General features: G+C 28.5%; 2 protein-coding genes across 2 annotated transcripts; both read left to right on the top strand.

Annotated features, from left to right (window-relative positions):
* The first annotated feature begins 4,544 nt into the window (after positions 1-4,544).
* LOC102595012 (heavy metal-associated isoprenylated plant protein 26) lies at positions 4,545-6,193 on the top strand. Its single transcript, XM_006353240.2, has 3 exons — positions 4,545-4,710; positions 4,800-4,881; positions 5,624-6,193. The coding sequence occupies exons 1-3, from the start codon at positions 4,705-4,707 to the stop codon at positions 5,953-5,955; spliced, it is 420 nt and encodes a 139-aa protein (XP_006353302.1). The 5' UTR covers positions 4,545-4,704; the 3' UTR covers positions 5,956-6,193.
* A 4,887-nt stretch (positions 6,194-11,080) lies between these two features.
* LOC102595341 (translation initiation factor IF-2) lies at positions 11,081-12,032 on the top strand. The gene is made up of 3 exons (XM_006353241.2): positions 11,081-11,190; positions 11,426-11,507; positions 11,596-12,032. The coding sequence occupies exons 1-3, from the start codon at positions 11,182-11,184 to the stop codon at positions 11,838-11,840; spliced, it is 336 nt and encodes a 111-aa protein (XP_006353303.1). The 5' UTR covers positions 11,081-11,181; the 3' UTR covers positions 11,841-12,032.
* Positions 12,033-14,960: the final 2,928 nt, after the last annotated feature.

Below are 14,960 nucleotides of genomic sequence, written 5' to 3' on the forward strand. Positions count from 1 at the left end.
GACTTAAAGGACTTTCTTAGAATGTTCGAAAGAATTCTCAAAATTTAACTCTCAACTCTACCTTGAATGTGATTTATGAATTCAAGGTTGTGATTTGTGATAGGAAAAGTTTCATGATGTTTAGGAATGATTTTAGATAACTAAACATGACAAAAGACTGAAAATCAATATTTGAGAGTGGGTCCGCGATGCGGAGAGGCTTTTAAAATTTGGTTTTGAAAACGTCTTTTTGAAGCAGAACACCTCGTGTCAGCTCCGCGACGCGAAGCTAAAATTTCAAATTTGGGCGCGCGGCGCGCGACCACCTTCAAATTTTGTTCAACGAAATTTCTTCTTCGCTTTCTAACCCCAATTCGCCTAAATTTGATCCTTTTTCTCAATCTCTCTTTAGATTTAGATACCCAGCACATGTACACTAGAATCTAACTCTAACTCCTCTATAAATCGACACATTAATCTCAAGAACTCCTCAATCTCAGCCCAATTCAAGAACGAAAGCAAATTCATGAATACATAACAAGAACATCAAAAGCTTCAACTTTTAGAACGAATTTAAAACTGAAATTAACATGATTGGCATGTGGATGAACAAACCCAACACTATGGAAGCTTACATACCTGAAAGAATTATCCTCTTGAAGCAACTTGAAGGAAAACCTTTGAAGAAGAACCCTAGCCTTAGTTTTTTTCTTGAATTTCTTGAGCGTAGAATCTTTGGAGGGAATGAGAGGGTTTAGATTTAAGAAAAACTGATTTTCTACACGTTTAGGGCAATTTAAATGACCTCCTAAGGGTTTTTAGGACTAAAATACCTTTTAAGAAATAATTAAAACGAGTTGGGAGTCGAAATGATTTTTCACCAGGCAGTGAGGTCCGTATTGGCTCCGCGTCGCGGAGACATCGCGGAGCTGCTGCAAGGTTTGCACGTCGTTAGTAAATCAGTCATAATTTTTTACTCAGAGCTCGAAATTTAGCAAACTCGGTGGAGTTGGAAAGAGGACTTGAAGGGCTTTAATTTTCTATCTTGTATCTCACCTAACTCATCCTGTACTAGGAGTTATGGTCGTTTGAAGTTGACCCAAAACTTAAGGAAAACTAGGAATGACTTGAATGCTTTTCTCTTAAGTTCTTCTTGAAACTTAAGGTACTACCTCTAGTGACCTTAATACTGAAGAAATTTTAAATTCCTTACAAAAATCTCACTCACTACGAAGAACGGTTCGAGTCTTAGCTCAAAAAATTTCTGGGGTGTTACAAAAATATTCAAAAAAAATGGGATACGAAAATCTCATATTGTTACTGTTTACATTAACAAAATGGGATACAAAAATATTGTATGCATTCAAATAAAAAGAAAACATCTACGAAACTAAAAAAATCAAGCACTTTCAATCGTTCTACATCATAGTTTGGATACAAAACATCCAATAAAAAAGCTAAAAATATCAAACCATATAAAGATTTCACCGATTTAATCAGAAAAAAATCAACTCACTATTATAGTCGAGATATACGAGTATATCATCCAAACAAATACAATAATAGACAAAAACAAAAATACCTGATGTCGAAATTTCTTGAATTCAATGGAACTGACGAAATTATAGTCGTGAATTTTGAAAACCTCCGTTTCAAGAATATGCCGAATTCAACTCGAAGAAGCTTTGAAAATTATCAATTGAATGATTCGGAAGACAAAACTATTTTTTGAAAAAAAAAATTGGAATTCTTAAGAACAAGGAAAAAACGCTCGAAAGAAAAAATGGCAACATATGCTCTTTCAAAACGTAACTGATTTATATTTAAAATCTTTTTTTCCTTTTTGAAATTTTCTATTCCATGATTTTCTCTATTATGTTATTAATTATTTGTATTCTTTCAAATTAATTAAAATAAAATAAATACATAACTCATTCTTTAACAAACTAAAATATTGTCATTTTAAATAAATAGTGAAACTATTGCTAAGGAGTCCACTAAAAGCTACAATATTGTTGTTTTGAAAAATTTCCTATTTTAAAATGTCTAACAATATGTGTCCATTTATAAAATCAATGAATAATTTATCATGTTATGTCTATTTTACTCTTACTATTAAATACTATTCATTTTTCAATATTTAGATGACTTATATTTAGGAAAAATCCTTTTGGCCAAAATGATATTTACTTATGTTATTTTTATCTTTTTGAACATTTTTACCATTTTAACTTTAATATCTTTTAATTAAAAAATGGAAAAAAGATCAGTTTAATAAGAGTGATTTGGTAAAATTATTTCTATCATTTAATATTTCTTAATCTCTGTATCAAATAATAGTGGACAACTATTATTAAACTAGCAATAAATACTACTCCCTCCGTCCCATTTTATATGATGTACTTTGATTTGGCACAAACTTTAAGAAAAATGGAAAGACTTTTAAAACTTGTGGTCCAAAATGAATGATAGAAATTTGTGTGGTTGTAAATCATTTCATTAAGGGTAAAAAAGACATTTTATAGGCAAATTATTACTTAAAATAGAAATGTGTCATTCTTTTTGGGACTGACTAAAAAGGAAAGTAAGTCATATAAATTGGGACAGAGGGAGTAATAATTACTTGGACGCTGTGGCAATAGAGGTGTTTGAAATTTTGAAATGGTAATGAGAAAATGTGCTACATATTAATTGTGTTTGATATGCTATTGGCAGCCACCATCATTATTTATTATTGAACTCCACCATCATCATTTTTGTACCAATCATGCTACCAAATAAAGCTTTCGTGTTATGAGCATTCTCATCTTTGTCAACATGAAAATAGTTCACTACAATAGTAAAAGAGGCTGAGAGAGTGTGATTTTCTTTGCGGAAAAATCTGTTTTCTTTACGTCATTTTCTAATTATTTTTGCAGCCTTTTGTAAGAATATTCTCTAACACATATATAGTCCATATCTTACCACCAAGAATTTAACTCTTACCGTGACCAGAATTGAGAATTTAAATTTTATAAATTCGAAATATCATTAAACTCATTGATAATCTTGTTTACTTGGTTTAAAATTTTAATAATTATAGATTTTTTAATGATTAATCAGAGGTTGAGTCAAAAGTTCACCACTATCGTATATATCATACATTTATAATGCAAGAAAATTTGTACAAAATTAAGTCACTCGTTAAATGATAATTACGGCTTATAACCATACATAACATATATGAGACTAATTAGTACTCTCAATTTAGCTAACTCATTTCTCCTCTTTAGTCAGTCTCAATTTTTTTTACATGTTCTTATATTTAGTAAAAATATAACTTTAAGTCGATTTTATTCTTATTGAAATGATATATATTCATTCGAACATCTATGACTTGTTAAGACTACAAGCTTCAAAACTCAGTCCCCCTTTCTTAAATTTTGTATCAAATCAAACTATATTACATAAATTAGAAAAACAACTAGTGATCCAAGTCACGTGGTACAACAAATTAAAAGGCATATACTAGTCATGTCTAGACTATATAATATGAAAATAGTTTATACTGTCATATATGAGTAAAATCCTAGGTTTAATTTCATCATCACATTATTTGATTATGCATGACCTTTGAAAACTATTCCAACAATTATACCTTATCATAATTCATCAGTCCATATATATATATATATATAGTGATGAACACAAGAAAGAATTAATTACACCTAGCTAGCTAGCAAGGATATTTGAACAAGACTTGCATGAAAGCATGCAACAACTTTGTTTTGGCACACTTGGTCCAGTTGTCAACTTAATTGGCTACATATGATGATATTATAGTATGTTTGTCGTGATAACTTTTTATAGAAAATAAAAAAATAAAGCTGAATCAGATTCAGTTTGTTTTGTGTATAGTGTTTGAGAGAGAGGTATTTTGGGTTATTGGGCCATTGGGGTGGTGGGGGGGAAAGGTGATCATCACGCCAACGTCCACGCCTCAAATTTCAAAAACCAATGCTATGTTTTGATGAAGGGAGCAGTAATTAGTACCCCTGTCCAACCTAGCTACCTTCATAAATACAATTACTTTTGTGATCCGTCGATCTAAAATAAGTGTCACTTTAATAAGAAAATATTATTCATTGATGTTGTTCTTTCGGTCACAATTTACTCTTTTTCCTCACTTTTATTTGTAATTATTTTTACGTATCAAGAAAAGATAGTTAACTTTTTTCATATTTTACTTTTAATATTAGTTACTTATTTCTTAAATTATTTTTCAAGACTCAATATTTAACAATAATCAATAGGAGTAATATGGTAAAATATCATGTCAATAATTATTTGCTTAATGCATATGTCAAATACGAAAATAACAAGTAAAAGTGAAAAGAAAAAATATATGAGTAATCTTTTTATTGGTCTGTTTCGAAAAGAATATCATTGTTTCTTATTTGACAATTATTCAATGACACCATCTTTATTTTATCTTTATTAGATGTCACTAGAAACAGAGTTAGAAGTCTGGTTATAAGTTATGTACAAATATTAAATTTAGAACTTGTCGACTCTCACTTAACACTTATATTGGTAGGTACATGTAACAGGAGGGAGGGAGTAGTATATTAAAGATGAGAACTTACCTAGGTAGTCCTAGTTGAAACAAATTTAAGGAGAGCCATAATTAAGGTCTCTCTTTCTCAAAAGTCTTAGAAATTTAGCAACAAATTTGTTCCATCAAACATGTCTGTAAGTCTCTTTTTCTCCTCTCTTCTATGTATTTATATAACATTTTGTAAATGAGAATATAGCTAATATTAATATTATATATGTTGCAGATTATGGTGGAGGTAAGAGTTCCAAACTTGGATTGTGAAGGATGTGCTTCCAAGCTTAGAAAAGCTATTTTCAAGCTTAAAGGTCAGTCACATTGCTCACTAACATCACCAAAAAAACACTTTTCTTTCTCTATATATGTATCACTAGAACAACAACAACAACATGTAATTTCATAAGTGAAGTACGAAGAGGACTAACATATTTAGTATAATTTCACAAGTTGAGTACACGAGGGTGGAATAGACATAGTCTTGAATTTTACCCTTGACCCCTGTTCATAGAGTGTTACGAACAGAGCACCATTACTATAAAGTCCTAATGGCCAATACCCTGTGCAATATTAATTACTATTAACTCCGTTTCATTTTGTTTGTTCTATTTTGATTTGACATGAAATTTAGAAAAATAAAGAAGTTTTTTGTATTTTATAAATTTAATTTAAAGATGTGTAGAATATATCAAAATACTTTTTTATTTTACGATCTTAAACATGTTATGTGAAAAATTAAAATCTAATAGTAATTCTCAAAAATAAAGAAATATTCTTGTTGAAACTCATTAAAAAGAAAAATAGAACAAATAAATTGAAACAGAGCGAGGAGGGAGTATTAGAAACAATACAAGTACAAATTGGTTAGAACAATAACTTGGTCTAACCCAACTTTCCATTAGAAATTAACTTTAAGTTGAATACATAATTTGAACAAATCCCATTACAAACAAAAATACAGTAGCCTCCCCATTTGGTTAATTAATTTATCTGATAGTTACGAGTAAACATATATTCAATGAAATAATGGTGTACAACATACTATTTCATCAGGAGTAGAAACAATAGACATTGATATGGAGACGCAGAAAGTTACAGCAAGAGGTTACGGATTGGAGGAGAAGAAAGTGTTAAAGGCGATAAAACGAGCAGGAAAAGCAGCAGAGCCATGGCCATATCCAGTTGGTTACTCACATTTTGCTTCATTTTATCAGTACCCAAATCACATCATAAGCCATTACTACGATACATCTCGAAACGTTGCAGCCCCGAGTGTTCATACATTTTTTCACACTCCATCAGTTTATTCAGTAGCAGTAGCATCAGATGAAGCAGTTGCTTCTCTTTTCAGTGATGATAATCCTCATGCTTGCACCATTATGTGAAATTTGATTAATTTCCTTTTGTAACGTTGTATACTCATGAGCTTATTTATTCTACTGTTACGTTTTTAGATTTGTTGGGGGCATCCTCATGATAATATTGTTCCTACAAGAAATGGCTATCAAGAACGTTAGGCTACTTTTGTAAGTTGGTGGTGGTTGGTAATCATTGTAATTTGGGGTATTCTCGCAATTTTCGGTTACACATGTAATCTTTACGGTTAGTTTTTGGGGGTAATGTAAATGGGTAAATTACATAAATCTCATAGTTTTAATATGAAATTACAATTTATTTCTAATAAGGTTTTAATTACATTAATCTCTTAAAAATTAAAAATACCGGATACAATAATTGAAGCTCGGATACATTAAATACTGTCTCAGATACATTAATATGTAGCTCGGATACATAATATATAGCTCAGGTACATTAAATACTGGCTCGAATACATTAATATGTAGCTCGGATACATTAAAAACTAGCTCGGATACATTAAATACTGGCTCAGATACATTAATATGCAACTCGGATACATTAAAGAAATAAGGGATTTTGGAAATTTTTAAAAGTAATAGAGGATAATAGAAATAAGTGAAACAAAAGGTGTGTATTTCTGTAATTTGTCTATAAATAGTCCTTAGGCCTTTCATTTTTAGTGGAAATATTTTGATGAAAAATGCACTGTTGAGTAGGCTGTGCACAAATCGGCTCTGCCTAAATTTCCGAATCGATTCGAGAATTAGATGTACAAATTTAATCATAAAATGCTATGATTTTTCGATTTAAATATGATTGCTCTGTAATTTTAATATCGTGTTACTTTTGGTTATGTTTGCCTTAAAATTGAAATGAAAATAGTTACTTGTTTATATTTCGAAACTGGATAAATCAATTTGTATAACCAAACCAAAGTAAAAAAAAAAAAAAAAAGAACCGAATTGGACCTAGAATGGATAGAATTTTAGATGAAAATTTCAAAAGTTCAAAATTTCAAGTCAACAATGACCAAAATTGAACCCAACCGAATGGATTCGTGCACACGAGGCCTACTCTTGAGAGATCGAACTTTTGAATTTTGACTTATTTTTTTAAAAAAATAATCTAGAGTAAGTGCTTAAAAGTACTTTTTAACCTTTTCAAACACCTTCAAAACAAAAACAAAAAGTATTTAAAAGTAAAAAACACTTAAAATTAAGCTAATTCAAACAGACACTTCGACTCATATCACTAGTGCTAGGGTCTAGGTATAAGAATGAGTGGGGGTGGGGGTGAGAACAATGCAATATTACAAATTACCAGAGCTGCGTTCACTAATTAGGTGAGGTTTGATGGTGAATAATATAATTTGAATAAAGTGTGAAGTAATTGCATGAGTCAGACCTAAATGTAGACGCCTAGTCATAGCAATTAGCCCATTTCCCATGCAATCTTCTTCGTCAAATCATCCAACTCTTTGGATGTTGAAAGATATTTAATTTATCTACATTGCATTGACAAGTGAGTTAATATCTTGAACTCTAGGAATTTATCTACTAAAGTCATTAAACTTTATTTTATATCAAAAAAATCACTTATCTTAGTTCTTTATATCAATAAAATCACTCAATCATATTCATCATTAAAAAAAAAATTACACCACAAATAAGTTATTTTTTATATTACGTTCATGATTAAACTACTAAATAAATGACTCAAAATTACTATTTCATTATAAAATAATATAAAATTGAAAATAAAAGATAAATTTATCAAACTTGAACCTAAAATTCTTCAAGCTGGCGTCATTCACTCAAACAAGAAATTGATTAAACCATCACAGCAAGTGTTGTTATACCGTCAAATGAAGCAATAGTAATTTATCAAATGAAATTGATAAATTATTGAAATTGACTAAACTATCAGATCAAGTGGTAGGCATCAGTGCAATGAAGCAGTATTAATTTATCAAATGGAGCAGTATTAACTTATCAAATGAAATTATCTATTAATATTTTATTTTGTAATAAAGTAGTAATTTAAGCTATTTATTTATTATTTTAATTGTGATTAGATATAAAAAATATATTTTTTTAATAAATGTTTAAGTTGAGTGATTTTATTGATATAAATGCATAAGTTGAGTATTTTATTGATACAAAATAAAGTTTAATAACTTTACAAGATAAATTTTCAAAGTTGAGTCACCTTTTGAGATATTAACTCTTGACAAGTGCGTAGTGTTAGAAAAAAATCCTCAATATTAATATCAAACAAAAATTAGAAACAATAAGCATCGATATAAATACTAAGTATGTCGTAACAAGTCACTATTTTAAAAATAATTTCGATTCAACTTTGATACAAATTATCAAGGCGAGTCATAAAGTCTCAGAGCTCTTTCAATTTTCATAAAGTATGTATATTCTGACTGAAAAGTTTGAAGTTGCATCAATATAAATGTTCAGAAATTTACAATAGGAAAAATGACTATTTGAGATAATGGAGAATTGGTTAAAGAAAGAGTGGTTTTTTTGTTTCTCTGTTGTATATTTAGCTTATAAATTTTAAATAGACACGTTATTTACCTTTTCATCCATAGAAGAATGTATGAAGCTAAGTCAAAGTTTTTTTTTTTTCACCAAGCTAAAATAAAGTTAATGTAATGAAAGTTGAAACATTACTCTTGCTTTTATAATAAAAAAATAATTTCAAGTGTTCTAAAAAATTTACATCATTTCATTAAGAAGTTACAAATTAACAAATCATATCATTCAAATAGATGTGAACCATTTATCAAGAAGTATTTCTTTTATTCTATATATACTTATGATATAATTATGTAAATTTATGTCCCATGAAAAAACTGTCATTATGAGGGATAAATAGTAAAGATTAACACAAAATAGGGTAAAAGTGGAAATGACCCTTTCATTATTAGAATAATTTCTAATATTTATTTACTTAATATTAGAAAATAAGTAAATTATTTATTTTCGATAAAAGTATTTTTCTTGATACCAAACATATCTTAAGCTTATAGGGCCTAAGGGTGACCTGTTGTCCTCCAAACACCAAACTAATTAAAATTTTATTTGTTTGCATTTAATGAAGGCATTAATTTTAGTTAGTTATATTTCAGTTATTAAGTTTGTTAGTTTTTTTTAGATTAAATTTTAATTTTTCAAATCTTATCTATTAATTGTGTTTTGATGTGAATAAATTTTAATGGTTAAGATATCAATTCATCAATTTGATTTATTCACTACAATTGCAATTGCCTATAATAATCAAGCACAATTATTTCGTCCATCATTATCGACTATTACCATTTATTTCCATTCATTAATGTTACTAATCACTACAAACAATCGTTAACATCAATAGCTATTATGTACAATTATCACTATCAATCATCACTACAACACATTATCATCGATAATCACCACTATTAATCATCATTGCATATCATCAAACATTGTTGTCATTCATCACAATTTTAAATTATCACGGTATATCATCCACCGTCACAATCAATCACTATATACGGTCATTGTCACCATTAGCAATTACCCACCTCTTTCTCTTTGTAATATAAAGATTCAAATTTCTTCAACTCCGAAATTGTTGAAATAAGGTCTTGGAAATATATAACTGTGACCAGAGATGGGCATGGTATGGTACAATAATTGAAAATTTTGATATCGTAATTTCAGTATTCATTTTTCAAAATATTATATTATTACTATACCAATTTAATTCAGTATGATTCGGTATATTAAAGTTTGGTTTTGGTATTTTATGATATGGTAAATCGATAATCATAGTTTGTTCAACTTTGACTAATATATACTCGTAAAATATAGTACCTTTACTTTGACAATTAAAAAAATGTCTCAATTGTACCATACTAACATGTTACATATTTATAAATATATATTCAAAATAAAGTACAAACAACTCATTTTGTTAATCAATTACATTTCAATCAAAATAGAGTAGTCAAAGTTTCAACTTCTAAACATTTAGTTTATATATACTAATACTAGATTGCATATTTATTTGTATTTTAATTATATATATATATATATGTGTGTGTGTGTGTTATTTATGTAACTACATATTTCCATATGGTATTCGATATTTCAGTAAATTATTTCTAAATACCAAATATCATATCGAACATCAAAAAAATTAAAATATATAATATATACCACGTCATCAAATATCATAATACTAAAACTACGATATTAAAAATTTCCATATAATTTAATAATTTGGTATATATCATACCATGTCCACCCCAACCACCTCTTTCTCTTTGTAATATAATGGGTGGTTCTTGCCTACTGGTTTTTCAACTTTAATTTTGGCTCACGGAAATTCAACATATAGATAATTCCCCAAAATTCTCAACCTTAAGAAAATCGAAATCTTAAGAATATTCAGATCTTACTCTTTTTTCCCATTAATACACAAAAACATGTAAAAATGTTTGGAGGATCGTTTTGTAATGTAAGTAATTAATTCTATTTGCTTGAATATAATTTTTTTTGGATAAAACATTTAAATCTCAAGGGTCATATATCAAAAAAAAAAAAAAAGGGAGAAATTGAAGGACCTAATAGGTTAAAGTATATGCAATCTGCCTAGATTTCCACTCAAAATGCGTCATAGGCAGCATCTTTCTGGTCAGCATAAGACTTCTCCACACCCACGTTTTGACACCCAAAATGTTTGTTCATGTTCCGTCACCCTTGATTTTTTTTAGTAATATTTATAATCAATTAAAATATATGTAAAAGTTGAAATTGAATATATATATTTTAAATCAAGATCTATCAAAAATGAATTTTTTAATCTTAATAAGGTCTAAATTTACTCATTATTCTTCATTTGTCGAGTTATATGGGATATAATATTATTGTTATAGGTATAACCAAATCGATTTTAGAAAGAAAAAAAAGTTATGTTCAAACGGACCCTAATACGTCATGTTTAAGTGAGAGGATTAGTAAAAAAAATCTAATTAAGTATTAGGTATAAACATTTGTAAGTATTACTTATTTTATTAAATTAATACAAATACGGGGTACCAAATCTTCTTTTCTTTTTTAATGAAAAAAAATATTTTTCCTTTTGACATCTCATTGTTTTTGTCCCCTATATAATAATAATAATAACGGCGTATTTTTTAAGCTTCTTCATTTTCGTCAAACAAGTATCCAAAGCACTCCTTCGAGTTCTCCAAAATGGCTCAGGTACTGTAAAAAAAAAAAACATATTCTATATTTGTATGTTCTTTAATTTTGTTCTTTTTTAACTTAATTCCCTTTTATAGATTTCTCTAGTCCAATAGATCTTTCTCCTTCCCCTTTTTTAAATTGAAATTACAAAGCGGAGAATCGAACCTTTATCAAAAAGATAAAATTTTAGGTAACCAATCAACTGAGCTGTCGAATAAGTAATATTTGTATTTTTTCGTTAATCCATCAGATGAAAGTTGTAATGAAGGTGCTAACCATGTCTGATGAAAAGACAAAGCAGAAAGCCATAGAAGCTGCAGCTGATATTTTAGGTAATTAATTTATTTACTGACTAAAATGCCCCTGTCTGATTTTGAAGATCTAGTATCAGTAAAATTGAATTAGTTTATAATTAAACAGGTGTAGATTCAATAGCAGCAGATCTAAAGGAGCAAAAATTAACAGTGATAGGAGAGATGGATGCAGTAGCAGTGGTGAAGAAATTGAAAAAAGCTGTTGGTAAAGTTGATATATTATCAGTGGGACCAGCTAAGGAAGAGAAGAAGGAAGAAAAAAAGGAAGAGAAAAAAGAGGAAAAGAAAGAAGAAAAAAAGGAAGAGAAGAAGGAGGAAAAGAAAGAAGAGAAGAAAGAAGAAGCAAAGTGAAAGATCATCTCTATTTGAAGTATTCAAATTGCAACTATGAATCGGCTACTTTTTTGGTCTTTTTTTTTTTTTTTTTTTAGAGAAAATAAAATGTTAGAGAAACTTTTTGCTTGATTCTTGCTGTTACATAATTAATAATTACTCTTTTTTTATTGGTGGTATAATGTTGGAAATATGAAATCTATTTTATTTCTTCTCTTGAGTTTATTGGAGAAAAATGGGAAAATCATGAATATGTTGGCATTCACGACCATATTAAAGAGTTTATATCAAACTAATAATATAGTACTCCCTCCATTCTATATTAATTGAATTTTTGAGGTGTTTCATACTCTTTAAGAAAAGTAGATTAAGACGTAAATTGAATATAGTTTTCCATTGTTACCCTTATTAATTATTGTTAAATTTATTGAAGTCATCACATTGAAAATCCAAATGAAGGGTAAAATTGGAAGAACACTCTAAAAAGTAGTCTTGAAAAATTGAACAACTAAGTTAATTTGAAAAATGAAAAATGCCTCAAAAATTCAATTAATAGGAAATGGGGGAGTATATTATAATGGATTTGTACATGCACTTTTGTTCAAGTGAATTTGAAATTTGACTTTTATGAATTTAATTTTTTTAAGACTTTCATATGAGACATTCAAATTTTTAAAATTATGAGTTCATATAACAATAATTTTAGTAAATTTATGTTATACATAGAATATACTGGGATCATATGCATAAACTATTGCAATTGTGATTCTCACCATGCACCTTTATTAACTATGGTCTATGATGATATACAAAATAATAAAATACAAAAATACAAAATAATGAAATATAGTTTCACAAGTGAAATACCACAATTATTACCGTAGCTTTGATATTAATGCTTAGTTGTTTATTGTGCGCGCACTTATTTTGGACAATTGTAGCCTCGTGTAACATCCCTTTCTCTGAATTCAATATCACGTAGCCCGACTTTTATAAAAAGAATTTTGTTTTACTCATCCAATTGCTTGAATGTGACCCTTCGTTTAGTGAATGATTAAAATCATAGAAAAGAAAAATAATATAGATATTAGTTATGTTATTTTTTATTTCGCATAAAATTATACATAATTTTTTTTTAGATTCAACTTTTACTATAACCCTGAACCATAAAAGCTTCATAGCTCCTTTACTCGCATTTTGATTCTTTAAGGGCCGTTTGGTTACTAGTTAGAGTTATGCAGGTATTAGCGTGTTTGGATGGGTCTTCCTCTTCTATGAGACAGTTGAGGAGAAATTGTTGGGGATTTAGGGGCCGTTTGGTTACTGGTTAGAGTTATGTAGGGTTTAGTTATGCAGGTATTAGTTATGTAGGTTTTAGTTATGTAGGTATTAGTTATGCAGGGTTTAATTATGCAAGTATTAGTTATGCATATATTATTTAATTATGTAGAGATCACAATGCATAAATTATTAACTAATAAATATTGAATTTGTTGTAAACTAATATATATTACTTACAAATAAATAAGTAAGCAACTAGTATAAATTCTCCCTCTTTTTGAATAAAAAGTAAAGAAAAAATGTTCTCCCTCTATACTTAATTGGGATTGTTATTTTTTCATTTTGTTATTTTTTTATGTTTATAACTTATAAAAATAAAATACGATTAATATATTTCAAGTACATTATAATATCCTATTTTATATAATGTAAATATTCTATCAATATGTTGTATATATTGTTTACACATTTTTAATATACCAAATATATGAATTATGTATAAATTCACATCCTAAACAAAATAATAATACATGTTAATTAAAGAAGCGGAATATATTTAATAATATATAACGCTGTATACAATTCAATTTGTAATATTAATAAAATATTACATTTGGATTTCAAATGAAAACAGAAAAAAAAAGTTGTTCGTGTATTAAAAAAAAGGAAAATAGCATAGTTGGATAACATTTTCAATGAAACTAATTAAAAATAAATCAATAAGGGTAAATGTGTAATTTACTATTTTAATACATGTATAACTAATACCTGCATAACTTATTCCACCTTCTACCCTGCATAACCTATACATAGATTCTCTCATAAGTTAAGTTGGTATTAATTATGTAGGACTATAAAAAACACAACCAAACACCGTATAAAATTAATACATGAATAACTTTTATACAACATGTAGAATTCTACCAACCAAATATGGTATAAGTTATGTTGACTTTTCCACCTAATACAAAATTTCTATCAAACATGATAAAAGTAATGCAACTTTTTATACTAACCAAACGGCCCCTTAGTTTATTGCACAATATTCAACTGCTAATAATCAGCTATATAGACTAAATAGATAACGCATATCATTAACCTCGTATATAAATTTAGTTGTACTGTTTTCCGTAAAACAATGTTTCCTTTGTCCATTTTTGTAGGCCCTTTAATTTTTGAATGAAAACTCCATTTGTATCTTTGATGGCTTCTAGAATTTGGCACAATTCTTTCATTAACAGATAACAGAAACTGTGTACATGCGTAATGATGACTCATATTGTTAGCCTAATTAACTATGTATTAGCTAGCTCTCAATCTGAATACATACAAATGCCAAACCTGTTCGACCCATTAAATAATTTCATCCACCCAAAATTTACTCATTTAATAATAGTGTACCCCACCTAAAGTGGAAATTATAACTCAAAAAATTATCACCAACTATTTAGTTAGTACGTCAACTAATTAGTGATTATGAACTTATAACTAGTGATTACGTATATCAAATTTCTCTCTGAAAAAAATGCATCAGTACCACAACCAGGGGCGGATCCACGTGGAGGTCAGGGTTCACCCGAATCCTCTCATCGAAAAATTACACTGTATGTATATATAAGGTCTATTTCTGATTTTATGAGTACATATATTAAAATGAACCTTCTCAAAACAAAAGAGAAGCATGGCTCATCGGACAACGGCTAAGGAGTTCAATTTTGAGCGAGATGGTTCGGGTTCGATTCTCACTTGCAACATTTTCCCACTTGTTTTTGTTTGCTTTGCTGAATGGGCTCTGGTTTCGTGCTCAAAATCCCAACTCAATGAAATGATCATTGTTTTTGGTTCAATGTAAAGCTT

This window comes from Solanum tuberosum, unplaced genomic scaffold (assembly GCF_000226075.1).
Source record: "Solanum tuberosum cultivar DM 1-3 516 R44 unplaced genomic scaffold, SolTub_3.0 scf00154, whole genome shotgun sequence".
Lineage (NCBI taxonomy): Eukaryota > Viridiplantae > Streptophyta > Magnoliopsida > Solanales > Solanaceae > Solanum > Solanum tuberosum.